This window comes from Gopherus flavomarginatus, chromosome 6 (genome assembly GCF_025201925.1).
Source record: "Gopherus flavomarginatus isolate rGopFla2 chromosome 6, rGopFla2.mat.asm, whole genome shotgun sequence".
NCBI lineage: Eukaryota > Metazoa > Chordata > Testudines > Testudinidae > Gopherus > Gopherus flavomarginatus.
In genome coordinates this window covers 80549443-80568147 of record NC_066622.1, presented here as the reverse complement: position 1 = coordinate 80568147, position 18705 = coordinate 80549443, and the positions used below count along the sequence as shown (strand labels likewise).

Here is an 18705-nt window from a genome sequence, read left to right as displayed (position 1 = left end):
AACTGGACATTTGTAACTTCGATCCATGCTGATACATCCAATTTCACTAACTCTTCACATTGGGCTTTAAAATAGGTTGTACTACTTCTGGAATACTCACTTAGTAAAGAATAGGTATACTATCATGATGCTACATTGATAGGTCAAATTCAAGACCAAAATGCAAATTTAAGGAAATTTTAAGATGACCTTATATAGCAAGCCTCCCACTCCTAGAAGAAATAATTTGTATTTTGCTGTTCAAATAAGCAAATCTTGTGAATTCTGACAGCTGGTACTAATGAGTAAATAGTAATTAATTGCACAAGATTTTGTGATGCCAAGGGCCGGTCAAAGCCAAGTACTACTTATTAAAAGATAGAAGGATACCTGTTGCTCTTGTAAATAGATTTTACTTACTTGTGTAAGTACTTTTAAACAAAGATGATTGCAATGTTTTCCAAAGAGCGTTACTCAAATCAACATGCTCAATAAATCCCCATGACATCAGAAGCTGGAAAGGTTTAAATGACTTGCACGCCCTGTCCCTTTGAAAATTTAATAGGCTGACAATCTAGTGGAAAGCGATTAAAATGACTGTCTATTTCAGCCATTTTTAATATTACGGTGTGGTTTGTGTGTGTGAAATACAGTATTTGGTTATCTAGTTTCATGTAAGATATTATGGACCCTAGCACAGTTTAAGAAAAATTGGTTTATCCATATCTAAGATTATACTTCATTTATCTGTTCTTATGTGGTCATTAGACTACTGGAAAACATGCTGGCTTATTTAGAGATTACAACTACCCATAGTTCACCAGAATTTTTGCTATCATTGCATAATAAGTAAAAGATATTCAGTGGAAATAGTTGCAGTACATATAATGTAACTGTGAACACATTAACAAGCCTTTATTTATACAGGCTGTCACAGAACATTTCCTGCCTAAGTATATTGAATTATCAACAGCGTGGAAACAGTATTGGAAAGGTGATATATTTTATTTCAGTTATAAGACAACAGGTCAAATTTTGACCTTAGTTACACTAAAGGGACCAGTTCGATTTTATTGTGTTTCACTAGTATAATTAAAAGAAAGGATTTGATTCAATGGGCCAAATCCAGCCTTGTGCAAGTGAGTGAAACTCAACTGATGTTAATAGAATTGCACCTGCTTGTGTGAGCCAAATTAGATTCACTGGACAAGGCTTTCCTAACTTAGACACCTAACTTCAGGCACTTGAGTGCGCTAAGGTCAATGAGAGTGGAGGTGCTTACTTTAGATACCCAAGTTATGCATGTTTTGGGCAGTGAATCGAATGTGGCCCCCCAGATAAGCAGGTGCAATTCCACTGGTAACAACCATTCCACAATGCTAGACAAAAGGCCATTCTTCCCCTAAGCGCAAGGATTGAATATTTAGTCTCCTTGTGTGTACAAAAGATGGTGTTATGCAAGTGTTATCTGTAAACATGAGATACCTCCAAGTCCATTAAAAACTATCAAGCTTTCCATGTTATTATAGGGTGCCTGCTTCACCAACTACCAGTCAGCCACCAAGAAACTCCTGAACATGCTAGAGGACACAGCCATCCCAGCCCTGTCTAATTTCTGACCACCAAACCAGATAAACAAACACTGTCCTGCTCTAGAGCACTGTAGAATGTAGCCAGCTGACAGGATCTGAGATCTATGAATTACCCTGGTTACACTTGATTGCTCCTTCCCAGAGAGGGGTTTCCTTTCATGAAGGAGACTCATTTATATGAGCTTGTGTATTGCTCTTGAATATTTACAAGAGAGGTCACCGTAAGGAGTCAGAATATTCATTTTCTTAGCTGTAGCACAGTCAGAAGAGCCAAGATTGCAGCTGTCTGAAGTACTGGAATTGCTATCACTTTTCTCTGTTTCCACAGGAAGTCTACTTGGGCATGCCTTGGAGACCAGCTCTATATGGTAGGCTGTTTGCTTGCTATATATCTTATTGAGGAGCAAGCCCAGAGGGCATTAGAGTCCAACTGCCTTTGTTGGGTTTAGATAACCTCAGAACAAGTGAGGCCTCTCTCAGAATGGGGTCTGTTTGTTTGCTTAAGCAAAGGAGCCTCTCATGGTTTGTGATGATGGCTGGATTTCAGGTCCCCAGAATTATACAAGGTTGCCTTGTGGAGACAAAATGGCCTCAACTGATCACCCAGCCTTTGTTGGTTGCAAGGAGACGAACTAGAACTTAAGTGGTATAAGGGAAGCCTTCTCTTATTAGAAGATCCATTTTCTAGACTTGACCGCTCCAGTATTTCTGGAGCCAGAGGCCTCAGAGTCAGGCTGGATATTCTTGTGAGCTAAACAGGTAAGTGGAATGTGAGCACTCATGCCCGTGAACTAATAGACAACTGACCGAGTGTTTTTTTTAATGTGACTAAGCTATGGGGAACCAGGTCCGCATGGATGGCCAGTCTCAAAAAAAAAAAAATGGAAGTTTTTTCATAACAAGAGCTGCAGTCTAGATGCACAGCACATTCCGGGCATAAAGAAAGTGATAATTGATGATTTGTACCAGGGCAAAGATCCAGGTCCAGAGAGATTTCTTCACCTGTGTCACATAATATCCAAAGCTGGGCTTGTTAATCAGTTCTGAAACACACACAATTCTTTAGAGGAAAAATGTGTTCTTAATGCCCTTGACAGGACCCATTGGCTTTCTTACACCACACTCCAAGTAGTGCTGGCAAAATTAATGAAGGATTGGCCAGAGAAGCATCTGAACTTTCCCAATGAACTTCCAGACCTCCATTTATCAGTGTTACCATTTTAAAAGACAGACTTCCCTCAGATTACCTGGATAAAACAACATGCCAACACTGGGAGTAGGAGGACACCACTTTTGTGAATGGTTCTGTGATGATGCCTGCTGTCTGGCAGTGATTCCTCTCGAACATCTGTGCCCATGTCCCATGCTTTGAATGGGCAAAGAATGCTTCTGCTTTTTCCCCCTTTGCTTTGACATTGATAACAGATTAAAAGACTCTGGTTCTGAGACTGGATAGCCCAGGAATGCCTATGAAACCTCTACTCAGGTGCCTATACTCAGATTAATTAGGTCAAGAGGGAAAATAAGCTGAGTGGGACTGCAATGAAAGAGGGAGGTATTGGCTAAGACACACAGAGTACTCCCCAATCCCTATGTCCTGCCCGTGGCTTCAAGGAACTGTGGGTGGTCTACTGAGCGTGAAATTCAAGGTTTTGTGGGGTTGCTGGCAAATTAGAATACGGGCACAAGAAGCTTCTCATGGATGAGTTGATATAAGTGACCAACAGAATTTGGATCTGCAAGTTAAGTTTCAACTCTAGTACAGTCACTAAGAGACAATACTGGGGCTATTCAGGGAAGATGTTAGAAGAGTAGCTGTGTGTGTTTATTTCTGTATGATCCAAAACTCCTCTGCATATGTCACAGGGGACAATGGGAGTGTGCAAACTTGCTAGGGATTATTATGCATCAACACCGTTCTGATAACCCCCAATTTATTTTAACAAACATCAAATCTGGGTTTAAAAAAAAAAAAAAAAAAAAGAGCCAGATCCTTTTATAATCAATAGACCCAATTGTAGTTTGCATTCAAGATAAGGGCAGTCAGATCTCATGCTTCTAGGTCTCAAATGACTTCCAGGGATGGAAAGATTCCTACCCCTGTAAAACATTACTCAGCTGAGGCCTGACCCTCTAAGATACTAACTGAACACATCTCCTTAAAAATGCTAAGCACCCTAGCACTTCTCAGGAGTGGCTCAGCAGTTTACGGGAGCCAGCCTTTGTGACATGTGTCACAGAGTCCCTGGGCGATGCTCTGGAACTGCTCCCCACAAACCCAGTCAGGACTTTGGGGAGCCTCCTCTCCCTTGAAGCAGACTGTTTTCAGGGCAAGAAGCTCACATGTCTTCACCTCCTGGGTCTCTCCTTGGAGCATTTAGCATCCTCTGCCCCTTCGTACGCTTCCCACAGCGAGCCCGCCCCAGCGGTGTCCTGGGGAAGCCACAGGGTCCTGCAACCCTGCTTTGCTGTCAGACGTGACTCAGCCAGCCAGTAAAACAGAGGTTTATTAGATGACAGGAACATGGTCTAAAACAGAGCTTGTAGGTACAGCGAACGGGACCCCTCAGCTGTGTCCATTCTGGTGGGGCAGCAAGCCAGACCCCCATGTCTGCACTTCACTCCTCATCCCCAGCCAGCTCCAGACTGCCAATCCCCTCCAGCCCCTCCTTCTCTGCTCAGTTCCTTTCCCGGGCCAGGAGGTCACCTGATCTCTTTGTCTCCAACACCTTCAGTTGGCACCTTTGCAGAGAAGGGCCCAGGCCATCAGTTGCTAGGAGACAGAGTGCCAGGCATTTAGGTGCACTGGCCCTTTGCTCTGTAGCAATCACACACCCTTATTCCACCACCTAGATACTTAAGAACTGCATAGGGGACACTGAGGCACCAACACAGCATTCAGAGAAAACATTAAGAACATTCCCAGTTCGCCACAACACGCATTATAGATTTTTTTTTTAAACTTCCTCTGAATCAGGTGTGGGCCACTACACTTGATGGACTAGAAGTCTGATTGACCAAGAAAGATACTGTAGACTAATCCTCCATTCAGTGGTAGTTTTGGACTAAGGACTGCAGATTAATAGATTTTAAGGCCAGAAGGAATCATTATGGTCTACTAGTCTGACCTTCCTGCACAGACCATAACCTTTCAGTCAGTAATTTCTGCATCAAGAGTATAACTCGTGGTTCATTCAGTCCTATGTTCTGAAGTGCATTGAGAACAAAGATTAATGGAAAACACATCAATACTTGCATATTTGTATGTTATAAAAAGCATCATCACCACCAGCAGCAATTATAAGGCACCACTCGGAGTGGAACAAGTGCATTCTACATGGCTTGGACCTGCGGTCCAATGGGTTTTCCCCTAGTACAGGGAGCACATACCCCGGGACCCTCTGCAGCACTCTATCCGTAATGGCAGATTAGAAAACCCTTTGTCAGTTTTATTTCAGTAGCACTTAGAGACTCCCAAGGCTGTGGCACCCCACTGTGCTAGGCACTGTACTAGCACACAGTAAGAAACGGTCCTTGCCCCCCAGGCACTGACAATTTAAGGGTGGGTTTTTTCTAAAGTTGCCCAGGTATTTAGGCACCCAACTCCCACAGAAAGTCATTTGGACTTCTGCCCCTAAATCCCTCCAGCACTTTGGAAAGCCTCCCCTGAATAAACAAGACAGACCAAGGAAGAATTATAATCACTGTACAGACTTGAAATCAGGGCAGAGAGAGATTTAAGCAACTTGCCTAAGATCATGCAGGAAGTCTGTGTCTGAGGTGGGAACAGAACCCAGATTTCCCAAGTCCCAGTCCCAGGCCTTAGCCATTCATAAGCATGCCTTAATGATAAGCCTACCTCTCTACAGACTAAATGCACTGGGTGATGGAGCCAAAACATCACAACCAGAGAGTTTAGATGGAGTTTGTTTCAGTTAAAATAAACTAATTGAATAACCAAGCTGGGAAATGGTTTGGACACTATACATACAGCAGGCACATTTGTTTCAGTTCCTCATGTGCAATGTTCTACAATTAACGGATGTAAAGCTCAGGCCTGATTATGTCTGCTGCCCAGCAGTCAAGCTGTAATATCAAGTTCTATGTATTTTCTCTCTCTCTCTGTGTATAGCATTAGCTTCACTAATTCAGCATCATCATAGGCAGAGCCAAGTCAAACCCTTTATTTGGCTTCAGCCTGACCAGCAGTCATGTCTGAACAGTCACTGTGACCTCAGACCAAACAAAAGCCACTGCTTAAAGCTGGCAGTATTATCCCCTTAACAATCTGACACCTCCTTCATATGGGAATTAGAAATGTGGAGGCACGATGAGTTTAAATGGCTACACTTTGTGTGGTTCATTTCCTGTGATGCTAATGCTACAATAATTCCACAAAGTCCCTTGAATGGACGGAGCTTCTTCCTTAAGAAAGTCAAATGAACAATATTTACTTCAGGGCTGGCTGCATCTGTTACGAAAGAGAAGGATCAAAACTAAAACAGTTGTAAACATTTTTATAATTTTAAAAAAAAACGTAAAATGTAGAGTTCTGAGTTTATTAACCAAATGAGAAGTTTTCTATTGTCATTTCTTACATGAAAGCTAAACAGCACAGATGAGAAGGGTGGTCTTGTGTTAGAGGCACTGGACTCAACTCTGGAGATCTAGGTTCTATTCTGGACTCTGCTGAAAATGTCTTACATGACCTTGGAGAAGTCACTTTCTCTCTTTCTGACTCAGCTCCTCATTCGTAAAAAATGGGATGATAATACTTCACTTGTCTGTCTTGTCTGTATAGGTGGAAATGCTCGAGTGTGCTTAACTTTGAGGACATTGCTATCAGTGCGGCTACTGAATATTTAGCACAAATGTAAGGATTTGCAGGATCAGAGCCTTGGATTGTAAGATAATTGGGGCAGAGAACGTTCATACCTGTCTGTACCTACCACAACTGGCCATTGATCTCAACTGGGGACTCCACACACTATTGTAATACAATAATTAACAGTAGACCATGATCAACAGAGAGACATCTAACATGCCATTACCACCACATTCCAGATATACACATAAAGTAAACGGCCCACAAGACAGTTCATTTTCCAGTATTTCATTGACCACTTCAGGCCTTTTTCCATCAGGATATATTTATAGAAAGGTAAAATCTTTGAGTCCCATAGATAATTCAATTCAGTCTTCACCTGTACTGGTGAGACAAGTTCATTCCCAGCGCTGCTCCACTGATTCCAATACAGTGACCTCAGCAATCACTTTGGCCCCGAGAGCTTTAGAAAATATTGAATAACTACAATCACTTTTGTTCTTCCAGGGAACTGGGAAAGGAAAGGGAAAATAAAAAGCATTACCTATAAAGCAGAGTAACAAAATACACAAAGAGGTGAAGCACAACTCCAACTATAACACCATAAGGAGGCAGAAGGGATCCAGGGGAAGTGATGTCCATGGCTCCAGCCCCAGGTACAGCCCTGGGACTGTCCATCACTCGTAAGGAGCAATCTAGTTCTAAGTCACACAGCAATATTCTCCAACCTTTGCCAGAAAGGATCATAGTCTTCCTCTTCCCTGGAGCACTCCCTGGGAGTTCTGTTCTTTAAAACTTTGGAGTAGAGAAACTGTGCTGCAAAATTCATAGCAATTCCCAGCGTTAGCCAAAGCGGTGAGACCCCAGGCAACTGACTCACTTGCCTTTGGAACGTACCGCCCCTGTCAAGCCTGGGAGGGATGTGTGCTCTGTAGGTGACTTGCTGTAAGCAGCTCTCCAACGCTAGACAGGGCAAAAGAAATGACCTGGCTGCTGCTATTTAAAGAGATTATTTCCCAGGCCAGCCTGTCCCTGTCAATTTGAGTCAGGGCCTGGATTATACTTAGGTGACATTCAGTTGGCAGAACACAAAGCTTTAGATACTTAGCTACAGAGCATGACCTAGGTTTGTTAAATGGCTCGTGAAGTTAACAACACTGACTTCTGCAGAAAGAAGCTGCAAGGAAAGGCTGCCACTTTCCTGAGGGGGTCACAATGGTTTGTGAACTCACAATGGGGAATTTTACTGACACTGGGGTTTTATACTACTTAACCCACAAGCCTAGGAAGCAGAGTTTTAGCATGCTGGATCCTTGGAAGTCTGGAATAGGAGCCCTGAATTCAGCAGTGTCAGCAGCAGAGTTGCTGAGTGATGGGCAGCTTTGCTCAGGGTCTTCAAAGTAGGATAAGTCTATACATCTTATTGAGGGAAAGTAGGAAGACTAACTCTTTGGGGTTAGAGGCAGAAGATTGTGGTGACATGTCTCTGAGGTCAGTTCTGACCCCTGGTATATGGGTGCTTTAAAGGAGTATTACTAAAAATCAGTGACAGAGATACAGAGCTGCAAGACTTATGTATTATTGGTGGGGAAAGATACGTCAGGAACAGGGAATTTCACTTCTTTCCCAACTGACAGAGCATAAGATTTAGACTGCTGGGAACCCTACATTACTGAAAACTTGTTAATTGTACCACCACAGCCTCAGTCATTTTTTCTCCTTCCTCCACACAACAGGCCTGTAGGCATTCACCCCCTCATCCGTACTCTCCAAGCAGTGACACAGTTGCTGCACTCTCTCTCAACTCTCCATACTTCCCCCACTTCCAGTTCTCCCACTCATCAGCTGTTTTGGGTGGAGAGGTGGCCTTGGCTGGGAACCATGAGAGGCCATGCTACATGTGGTCTCACCTCAGCAGAGTGCCATGGGCACAGATACACCATGTTCAGGTCAGTGGCTACAGTCAGAGCCCTCAGCCTTGTACATGTCAGCTAAGCCCAGGGCCAGTTTTATTAAAGTGAGTGGACTTTCAAGGAGTCATCAGCTGCTTTACCTGGAGAACATTTGAAGAGTAGGGGTGGAGTAGATAAAGATTCACACTGCTCCTATTGATATAAACCAGTGCTCTTTATTTCAAATGCTCTGAGAAGGATCCTATTATTATTACAGCATTTATGAGGCACTCCTAACTAATTGCCACATGGCTTCAATTAAAGACAAAAACATTTCCCAAGGCACAGGGAGCCTTGCTGCTTTCAGAGCAGAGATGGGGAAACCTGCGCTGAATGCTCAGACTCAGTGCACCTTTGACTTAACATTAAAAAGGTCATACATATCCATATAAAGATACCTCAAAATAATTTATCTAATGCACATCAAGGTTTAACAGAGGTGATCAAAAATTTTTAATTCAGAAACTGGAATTGTATAAAAATGATTCTTCCCCCCCCCCCCCAAGAAAATATTATTGTTGATTGTTTTTACCTGTTAAGAGAAACTGGAAAACAATTTCCAAAGAGATTTGCACATGCGTGCACACACACACACACACACACACACACACACACACACACACAGACGCTTTCTTACTCCCCCTCACCCCCCAATAGTTGGTAATGGTAAGAATGTGTGATAACAGCCGTAACGAGTTGAAAGTGTTACTTTCTGTCTCTTAACACTTTCAGACAAAGCCATAATTTTCACCTTTCAGAGCAATGCTTCCAAACGTTTAACAAGTATCAGAGGGGTAGCCGTGTTAGTCTGGATCTGTAAAAGCAGCAAAGAATCCTGTGGCACCTTATAGACTAAGGGACGTTTTGGAGCATGAGCTTTCATGGGTGAATACCCACTTCGTCAGATGCACATCTGACGAAGTGGGTATTCACCCATGAAAGGTCATGCTCCAAAACGTCCCTTAGTCTATAAGGTGCCACAGGATTCTTTGGAACATTTAACAGTGTTTCCTCACACAGTAAGAAAGTGTGTGTGGATACTTTCCAACCCTTTTCAAAATTTCCTATGGGAAAATTTCAAAAGGGTTTTTTTCCTGCAAATAATTTCATGGGGAAAAAAATCATGGTTTTCCATCAAGCTCTAAAATTAAGGGCTTGCCTACACTGCCCAACAGTTTGGATTACAGGGCTGTGAATGGCAACACACACCAAAGTGTGGCACTGTAACTCCCACGTCTGGACATGAACTAAAAATTTCCTAGTTTGCATTAATATAGTTCTGTTTGAAGAGGACGAAGTTAACATGACCACACTGTCCACATAAGGCAGTAACAGTGCAGGACGTGAGCGTGCACTGCTATTCACATCCCAGTAGTCTGAACTGTGGGGCAGTGCAGGCGTAGTCTAAGAGACCCCTCCTGTGGGACTTAATTTTAGTAAATCCTGAAGCACCTAAAACCAGAGCAGCTAGACACTAGTTAAGGGATTCAAAGATGGCCCAAAACCCAAATTGCAGATGAAGCAATGAACATCTCACTCTAACAGATATAACCAAAACCTAGAGTCACATCGCTGCAGAACTCCAGTGCTTCCAATTCAGATAGCCCTCTGGTTTAGGGAGTTTGAATTCAGCCCAGTACAGAGATAGAATGAGCTTCAAACTTTTGATCAAAACTCAGATCCAGGAGGTTGGTGCCATCTTTAACTACAAATTTTATGTATGATCTGCAGCAATTAATTAGTGAGAGCAGAAGAAGAGCTTGAAATGGCCTATTCACAATGAAAAATGAAATTAGTTCATGCTCCTATACCAACACTTTGCTACAAATATTCCTAGCCCTGATTCAGCAAAGCATTTAAACAAATGTTTAACTTTAAGCACATACTTTGCTTCATAGGGATGGTCTGGTTTTAAGCACATACTTGATGCTTTGCCAAAATCGGGGCCTAAATCCAGTACAAAACTATATTATTTGAACTGTGTTAACTAAGCAACAACATAAGCAACAATGACATGGTAGTCTTAACAGTCTTATTCCTTGGTATTTCATTGTCTTTTCAGGCCTCCCCTCCTTCCACTCCCCCCGGCAAAGCCTTGTAATTGCTAGAGGCACTTTACTTGATCATTCAGACCAGCATAAACATAGCAAAGAAACCCTGAATTTAGCCCCACAGCTGGTCAAGTGGACACTGACAGTTGAAGTCATCACAGTGGGGTCACCACACTAGCTCTCACACTGCCACCAAATGCAACTGTTCTCTTCACAGCTGACATCAGTCCTCTGGGAGCCACAGTGAAACATTTCATACAGGCCACCAAACAACCTTTTGATCACTACTGGCCAGCGACAGATTTGAACTAATGACCTAGAAGTGAAAGATTCTCTATCCCATTAGCAATCCTCTCAATGAGCCATCCAATTCCCTATAAATCCCTTTTTCCAATATTAGTCCCAGTAAGTCAGTTGTTTGCAAGCTTTAGTAACTATCATGGGTGCCTTGTTCCCAGCTTGTTTCTGCAGCAAGCAGCATACTTACACTTCTACAGTACACCATCTGTTTTAAGGATGATCCAGATAACCCTTCACATGTAACCTCACCGTCTACCTCGTGGATATGAATTACCAGACGTCCCACAATTAGCTCTTGCATAGCACTGGGTAAAGTACATTGTGTTAGGTTCAATCATTTTGAACCAGTTCTGAAACTGGAAAAGAGCACATCCTTCAGGATATGCCATCTCACTAACCTCTTATCAGCAGAGTGCATAGGGAAGTCACCTAACTATTTGGGGAGTGATCTGTGCATGTATTTAAAGAACAGTAACCTAACTTCCTTGTCAGCTTGCTACAATGATTTTGGATGAGTTCAAGGTTCTAGCCAAACTCTTTAAATAGCCCTAAGAGCCCTTGTAGTTGCTGACTAAATTTTTTAAAGGATTTACTAGACTATTAGCCTTAGTAATACCCTGTGGCAGTAAGTTGCTTAGGACACACTGTCCCTTTCAATCTCTTCCGCGTTCATTAACTCCCCACATTGTGTGTAAGAAATGTGGGGCTTGGGATTCACACTTTTCTCAGACTCCTTGAATATCTGGTTACAACAAGCTGAACAGAGGAAGCACATAAGCCCTAGCTTTCAGCCTCCTTCCGTGAAGCAGTTTAACTCAGAAACCAATTTCTACTACCACGTTTTGCTGATTTTGCATGAACTTTTTGTTCTTTGACTCAGCTTTAAATGCCAAGTATTACAATTATGATCTCAAAATGCATTTCATAGGAATGCAATTAGTACTGCGATGGTATGGGAAATAACCACAATTTTGAATCAAAACCATTTGAACAGAGCTGCAGAGTTAGGGCTTTATCCTACAAAGAGTTACTGCTTTGTATATTTCACTCTGTTCAAAGTCCCGGTGACTTCTCCACACAGTAAGAATTGCAGAGCCCATTTCACCCAAAAGGATCGTAAGTACATTAGACAATTTAAGTGACATACAGGGTTCCATTTATTCCCCATTGAAATGCAGCAACCTCCAAGCCAGAATGCTGTTGAACATACAATAACCAACACAGGAAGGAAAAACTATCTTTCACAATTAAAATTATGATAATTTAAATAGACAAGAGACAATGAACCTGGTGGCCTGGCTAAATTCCAGCCTGAACAACACCTCTATTCAAATACAAAACAATTGCTGTGAGATCTTTAAAGACCATATGGGGTCAAGATCTCACAGCACAGAACTTCCAAAAAAAACCAGTGTTCTTTATATACCACACTGTAGCTCAATACTGACCTAAAAGGGAAGAGAGCCACCATCTCCACACTATGCAGCATTTTAAGAGCCTCTTATAAACCCCACACCCACACTTTATTTGGAGCAGGGAGATCACAAACCCAGGTAGCATGACTGTAGGCACATCTAGCAAATGGGTCTCAAGTGAAGCCAGCGTTCTGTCAGAGACCCTTTAATTTTATAAAAAGAGACAATCTTTTCCATTACTTTACACAATATACCACAACCCCCATATGGTTCATATGTTTGCTATATTTTATTCTGGGTCTTTAATTCACTACCAGCGTGACAAGTTTTACCTACTGTGGCATTTTATGCCAATACCGGAGATGAACTCATCTTCAGGGTGAATGTCACGTGATAATCCTTGATCTTTTGCACCAGCACATGAACACTTTACCTTCAGTGAAACTGAGATCAGGTGAAAAGATATAGACAGTAATAACTGATTGCAGGACAGAACGCTTAGTCTTTTTATACAAAGATTTGTGCTAACTTTTATACATCTTGGTGGTACACTCTTGACACACACACAGTCATAAAAACACTCTACATGCTGTACTGGACTCATTAAGGTACATCTTATTCCCCAAACAGACTGCCCTTGGCACTGACCACTCCCTCTTCTCATGGAAGACATCCCAAGGCTGTGTAATGCCTTCCACCCGTGAAAGAACAGCTTGCTTGTTTCATTGCAGCCCTTGTTTAGAAGATTCTGTGCTGTCCTTTTTCCAGACTCAACACAAAAACAAAGAGATCGTGTTGGCTTTTAAAATGGGGCAGGAGGGGAAATTCACTTGCATTAAACCAAAGCGAACTCATTTTGGACAGCACAAGAGACTATTATCTTAGTGAAGAAAACCTCCCTTGAATTATGTCACTTAAAGGTGAGTTCACAGGATGTAGTTAAGTTTTCCATATCTAAGATGAGTAATATTTCCAACTTAAGCGTACGATGGCATGGTTGGGAACGGCATCTCTCCAAGGTGGAGGGATCTTTGGGGAATTTGATTAACTACAGAAGGAGGGAAAATGGGGCCTATGGTAAAGCCCATACTCAAAGTTGTAAAAGAAGGCAACACAAGAAAACAAAATGATCACTTAGAATTACGCTGTGCAGTGATGCAACTGACATTTTACAGAACATCATTATATAAAAACTAATGTAGCCACACAAAATGCGTGAGGTGAAGAGCCAACAAGAAACACACAAAATATAGAACAAACACTAACTGATGGCAAATTTCTCTTGATCAGTTTCAAGTTCTGTTCTACCTAATGCTCTGTTCAATCTTCCAGACCACATAACTCAGAGTTTAGTGGCAAGTAAGATCTGAATATGTCCCCATCTGTTCACATTTGTAAAATAGCTGCTGAGGTATGTGGGCATAGTTTTCATCTTATTGTTCATTATCTCCAGGGATCAACTGAATAACCTTCCCCAAGATGATGCAGCAGGCTGAAATGAGTGGGAACAGAAACAGCTTTCCTATGCCATGTAAAGTGGAGAGGGGCGCAGGGAGAAAAAACCAATTCAAAGAAAAAATATCTGTTGGTGTAAAACTCTGGAATGGAGTCGGAGACTTTTCTGCAAGACACTTACTGTGTGGGATACAGACACAGGCCATGTTCGTTTATAATTCAGATACATGTGCAGAAATTAGGTGTCTAAATATGAATTTTGGAAGCTATGTAAGTGATCTTCTGATTTTCACAAAGGCCAAGTACCTTCACATGCCTAGGCCAGTATGCACTAGTCCAGTGATACTCAGATCTCAGTGCTTCAGGAGCCAAATGTTGATTCCTAATTATCCTAAAGAGCCACAGTCGTGTGAATTCATTATTTCATTTACAATAGTGCTATATATTCATATTTAAAACAGTATGATAGGGGAAATATTTATTTTTTATATCTTATTCTCACAGCAAAATGACTGACCAAATAGCATTATTTTATCAATTACAATTGATTAACAGAGTAAAAGCATGCTGATTGGTTAATAATTAAATCACACAGTATTTTAATATCATGGGCTGCAAAGAGCTACTGAAAACACATTAAAGAGCCATTTGGGGCTTCTAAGCCTCAGTCTGAGTATCACTGCTCCAGACCTTCCTGCAAATCAGAGACAAAAATAAGTGGCATGCCATCTTTACACAAACAATGTGAAGGAACCACAGGCACAGTGGGGACCAAATGGCTGTGTTTACTCACTTTTTACAGCACACTAAGCTTCGCTATGTTCTCTGGTCATGTTCTGCTAGACTCCACCAGAATAGACTGTGACGGTTACCAGAGGGCTCACACACCATTTACAGGGCCACCCGGGGAGGGAGGGAGCAAGTGGGGCAATTTGCCTTAGGCCCCGAGCCCCGGCCCAGCAGCAGTCTGGGTTTTCAGAAGCATTTCAACGGCGGGGGGGGGCCCTTCAGTGCTGCCGAAGACACGGAGCAACCGAAGGGCCCCCGGCCGCAGAAATGCCGCCGAAGACCCAGACCGCCACCGGGTGAGTAGAAGCACCGCAGCTTCCCCGCTTTGCCCCAGGCCCCCTGAATCCTCTGGGCAGTCCTGACCATTTAAAAGGATAATACCCAACTTCTATATTTATTGTTTTGCACTAAAGCATCTCTAACTGCCAAGATGGATGTATCCGATGCAAAATGAGGGCAAAAAGAAATTACTTACACAGGCAACTGATTGCTGTGGGATTCATTTCTTCAGCATAAGTACATTTTTCTTTTTTAGTTTCATGCTTCATTTCTGATTTAAACCATATTCAACAATGAAAGTGAAACAACTCCCAGTTTGATGGAAGGAAGGTAACTTTGGGACTAAAATGAGGGTGCCAGAAAGTAGTGCACCAAAATGACCTGTGGTTTAATGCCATAAATGAGGCTTATGCTACCACACCAGTCTTTAAATGTATCATTCCCCTTTTACAGGCACAAGCATCCCTTGCTGACACCAGCATTGTCCCTCAGATGAGTGGTAGCAGATGTCTGGGGCCTTGCAGGTTGGCTTCCCAGTTCAGAAGAAATCAGTAGCTCAGATCCTATGTTTAGTTTGCACTATTTACATGTCAGTCCTGGAACAGAGGTGTTCAAATCATAGAATCTCAGAGTTGGAAGGGACCTCAGGAGATCATCTAGTCCAACCCCCTGCTCAAAGCAGGACCAATCCCCAGACAGATTTTTGCCCAAATCCCTAAATGGCCCCCTCAAGGATTGAACTGACAACCCTGGGTTTAGCAGGCCAATGTTCAAATCACTGAGCTATCCCTCCTCCCCATCATGCAGGGCAACCCCATTTTTCAGAAATCACAGCCCAAAATTAATGTCCAGTTACTAGGAATTAACTCTGATCTCTGATTAGAGTAAATTCTTGGGGCAAGCTCTGATGCAGCATCACAGCTCCTTCTCCAAGGACCCTTTCCCTACACACAAACTTGCAAAACAAAAACTAGCAATAACACAGCTTGTGTGCCAAGATGGCACTTTTGATTGCTTGCACACTAAGAAAGAACTCAGAAGAAAACTATGTAATAGCACCACTGAGGGACACCTGCCAGAACAGCATAATAAAGACCAATCAAACCAAAATAGACAAGAAGAATGAGCATCAGGAAAGGAACAAGAATAAACAGATGACTGTGATTTTCCCCTTTTGTAATTCACGTACAGAATTATTGTCTCCTGATACTGTAGAGTGATCTGCCATTACAGATTAGGTAATTGGGCCATCCTCCCCATCCCACCCTCCCACTCTGATCATGGCCTGAAAGTGCTGTGCACATGGTCCAAAAAGAGTACCAAGATGTGATCTTGATTCTGTTCAGACTTACACCCTTACCTGCAGACACTTATGCACTGTGAGTAGTCTCATTGATTTCAATGGAACTACTCACGGCTTCTAAACTTAAGCACTTGCTTAAGTCTTTGCAAAATTAGGGTCTAAACCCTCAGACCCGCAATTGCATCCGTGCAGGAAGAACCCCATGCAGGGCCCCTGAGGTTTGCCAGATTACTTCTTGGAGGGGAAGTGGACTCTTTCTGGTCTTTTTCCTCTAAACAGCTGTGAATGGAAGTGACACATTCCATAACTCACAAGGCTCAAGAATTACTATCATTTTCTATTAACTGCCCTTCTACTGGTTTCCCCATCTGTGTAATGAGGATAATGATACTGACTTCCTTTGTAAGGCACTTTGAAATCCATAGATATCAAACTGTTATACAAGAGCTAGGTTTTAAAAATGACCAATACCTAATACCTCAATTAAAATTTAAAATTCATTTTGTGTACAATGTATGTATATCTACAAACGTAGCCAAAGAGCTAAAATTCTAATAAAGCCTGAGAGTAGACACATGTAGGTTATTCTAGAATTGCTCAGAGTAGCTAGCATTCCTTATGGTGTTTACTTATTTGATGTGTTGTGTTGATAAGAGCTCAAAAAGCCTTCAAAGCAGCAATGCATCATAAATGATGTGACAATAGAAACCATGAATGATTGTGCACTTTGCTGAAAGCAAATAAATGTTTCGACTCAGTGTTAGACAATACATCAGGGCAGATTTGGAAATGGAACACTAAACTCTTTGTTTTCCAGTCAGCACTAGTAGTCTCAAGGTAAAGTACTTAATGGTTCAAAGTCTCTTACCCTGTTCTAGAGACTCTCATTGATCTAAATCCTCCTTCCTGATGTGTCTGATTAAAACACAGCTTTGGATCACAGTTCAAGCTGTGCTTAAAATCAACTCGGTTGGCCCAGTGCCAGGTAGGCCTCATTTTCTGTTGGTGCAGTTGTGGCAACACTGAAATCAACCAAATGTCTGAATTGTGTGTGGAGGGGGGCGGGGGGAGAACAGCTGTGCAAAATGTATGTCTATTTGGCACATAGGCCAACAACAATAATGAAGGGACCCTGACAAAAATGTACACAAACAGGAAATAAACCTAAGAATAGGTAACCTATAAGTACCAGAATCAGACTAAGAAATGTGTGAGATCAGGTAAGTAGACTATCTATGCAAGTTTCTGGATCATGGCTCTTGAAGTCAGAGGGAAAAAAAAAAAAGTTTACCTGGGTCTTTCAATCTCATTGCTACCCACTACCCACCTTGCTTTTTGGTTGGTCAGCTCCCTATAATCATTCCCACTCATGAGTTAACTTAGTCTGGGATCAGATCATGCGGCCTTTGTGCAGCCAGATCTCCTGCTAACTTCATAAAGGCTGAAAGATCAGGCCCTTTATACTGACTATTTTGAGGAAGTATGGTTCCCCCACTCCCCTCCAATCTTTTTACAATATCCAGTTACCCACATGGGGCAGAACATTTCTACTGCTTAGTCTACCTTTAAAAAAAAAAAAAAGCAGCAAGCTTTGGACCATTGCTTCTTGTCGTACCATCTTTTGAGGTGGAAAAGAGTTCCCTTCCTTAGTTGAGAGAAAGAATATTCTTTCCTTTAAATTATTCATAGGCTTATTACAATTGATATCACCTCCGCTTCTCCCATCCTGACTCTTCATTTCTTGAGTATAATCAATTCGCTCCCGGGTTCTCTCCTGTGTATTCTATCTTCCAATCTGTATAATATTTAGTGCTCTGTGAATTCTCTGTATCAGCTTTCCTCAATGCAATGTTAACAAGTGGCCTTAGAAGCGCATGAGCTTTCTAAGCAAGCATCAAATATTTTTTAAGAGGTCATAATAAAGTTATGAATGCCCTTGAATTACTATTTGGGTCACAGCAGTGTTCATATATATTAATGCAAAATAACTACTGATCAATAAGTGAAGCCACAACAAATAGGTCTGTGCGTACACCTTCCACTGAATTCCAGTGGGGGGTTCTACATTTAAGAACCACAAAATTAGCCACGAAGGACCATGTGAGGCACCCCTGTACATTTAACTTTGTTTTGGCAAAATGCCGCCACACAAATATTTTGTCAGCGTATGTACAAAACTAGTGTTATCGTAAAACTGTAATTGGATGTACCAAAACTTCACATTATAAGCAGCATCTAGCATTCTAAATAATGCAGAGCTTCACATGAAAGCCCTCACTTTATTTCACTTCCTGAATCTTGGTCATTATTTGTTCATTTCAGTTTCAGCATTTATTGGAATCACCACTGTGTCCCTGGTGTAACCATCTATACTTGAAACTGTACAGAACTGGTGTATATTTCTGTAAGGATTAGTGCATCTTAAGAAATACATGGTCTTTTTTTAGAAAGGAACCTCAAGAGAAAAAGACGGAGGGAGGATCATAATTCAGATTATGCATCTGGCTCCTCACATCATCAACCAAAGCCTTGGCTCCTGTTAATTTAGATCTTTTATTAGGTAGTTTAGAGTCTGTCAAGTTTTTTTACGCTGTGGACCACAATCATGGCTATCTGCATTTCTATTCATGATCACAAACCATCTGTGTGGCAAATGCAGCAATTGTTTCCAAGAAATAAAGTCTTTGGGAAAGTATTTAAGATGCCTTTTCATGTAGGTTTGTAGCTGGAAATAAGGAGAAGCCAGTACTAGATGATCAGCCAGC

The 18705-nt window shown here is 41.9% G+C and overlaps 1 protein-coding gene and 1 long non-coding RNA gene across 6 annotated transcripts in view; one reads left to right on the top strand and one right to left on the bottom strand.

Moving 5' to 3' along the window:
* The window catches only part of LOC127054338 (uncharacterized), a 788041-nt gene that overhangs the window by 345719 nt on the left and 423617 nt on the right, over positions 1 to 18705 (top strand). The gene's annotated exons all lie outside the window — the stretch shown is intronic.
* LOC127054182 (L-threonine dehydratase catabolic TdcB-like) overlaps positions 1 to 18705 on the bottom strand; it is a 67537-nt gene that overhangs the window by 38944 nt on the left and 9888 nt on the right. For 2 of the 5 annotated variants that reach the window (XM_050960170.1, XM_050960171.1), the window contains exon 1: positions 7125 to 7352. The exons of 1 other annotated variant lie outside the window; for it this stretch is intronic. In XM_050960170.1, the coding sequence (XP_050816127.1) occupies positions 7125 to 7225 (101 nt within the window). In that variant the 5' untranslated portion in view covers positions 7226 to 7352. Of the gene's footprint in view, positions 1 to 6940; positions 7353 to 18705 lie in introns of those variants that run through there. 2 more of the 5 variants (XM_050960168.1, XM_050960169.1) reach the window with 1 other exon arrangement.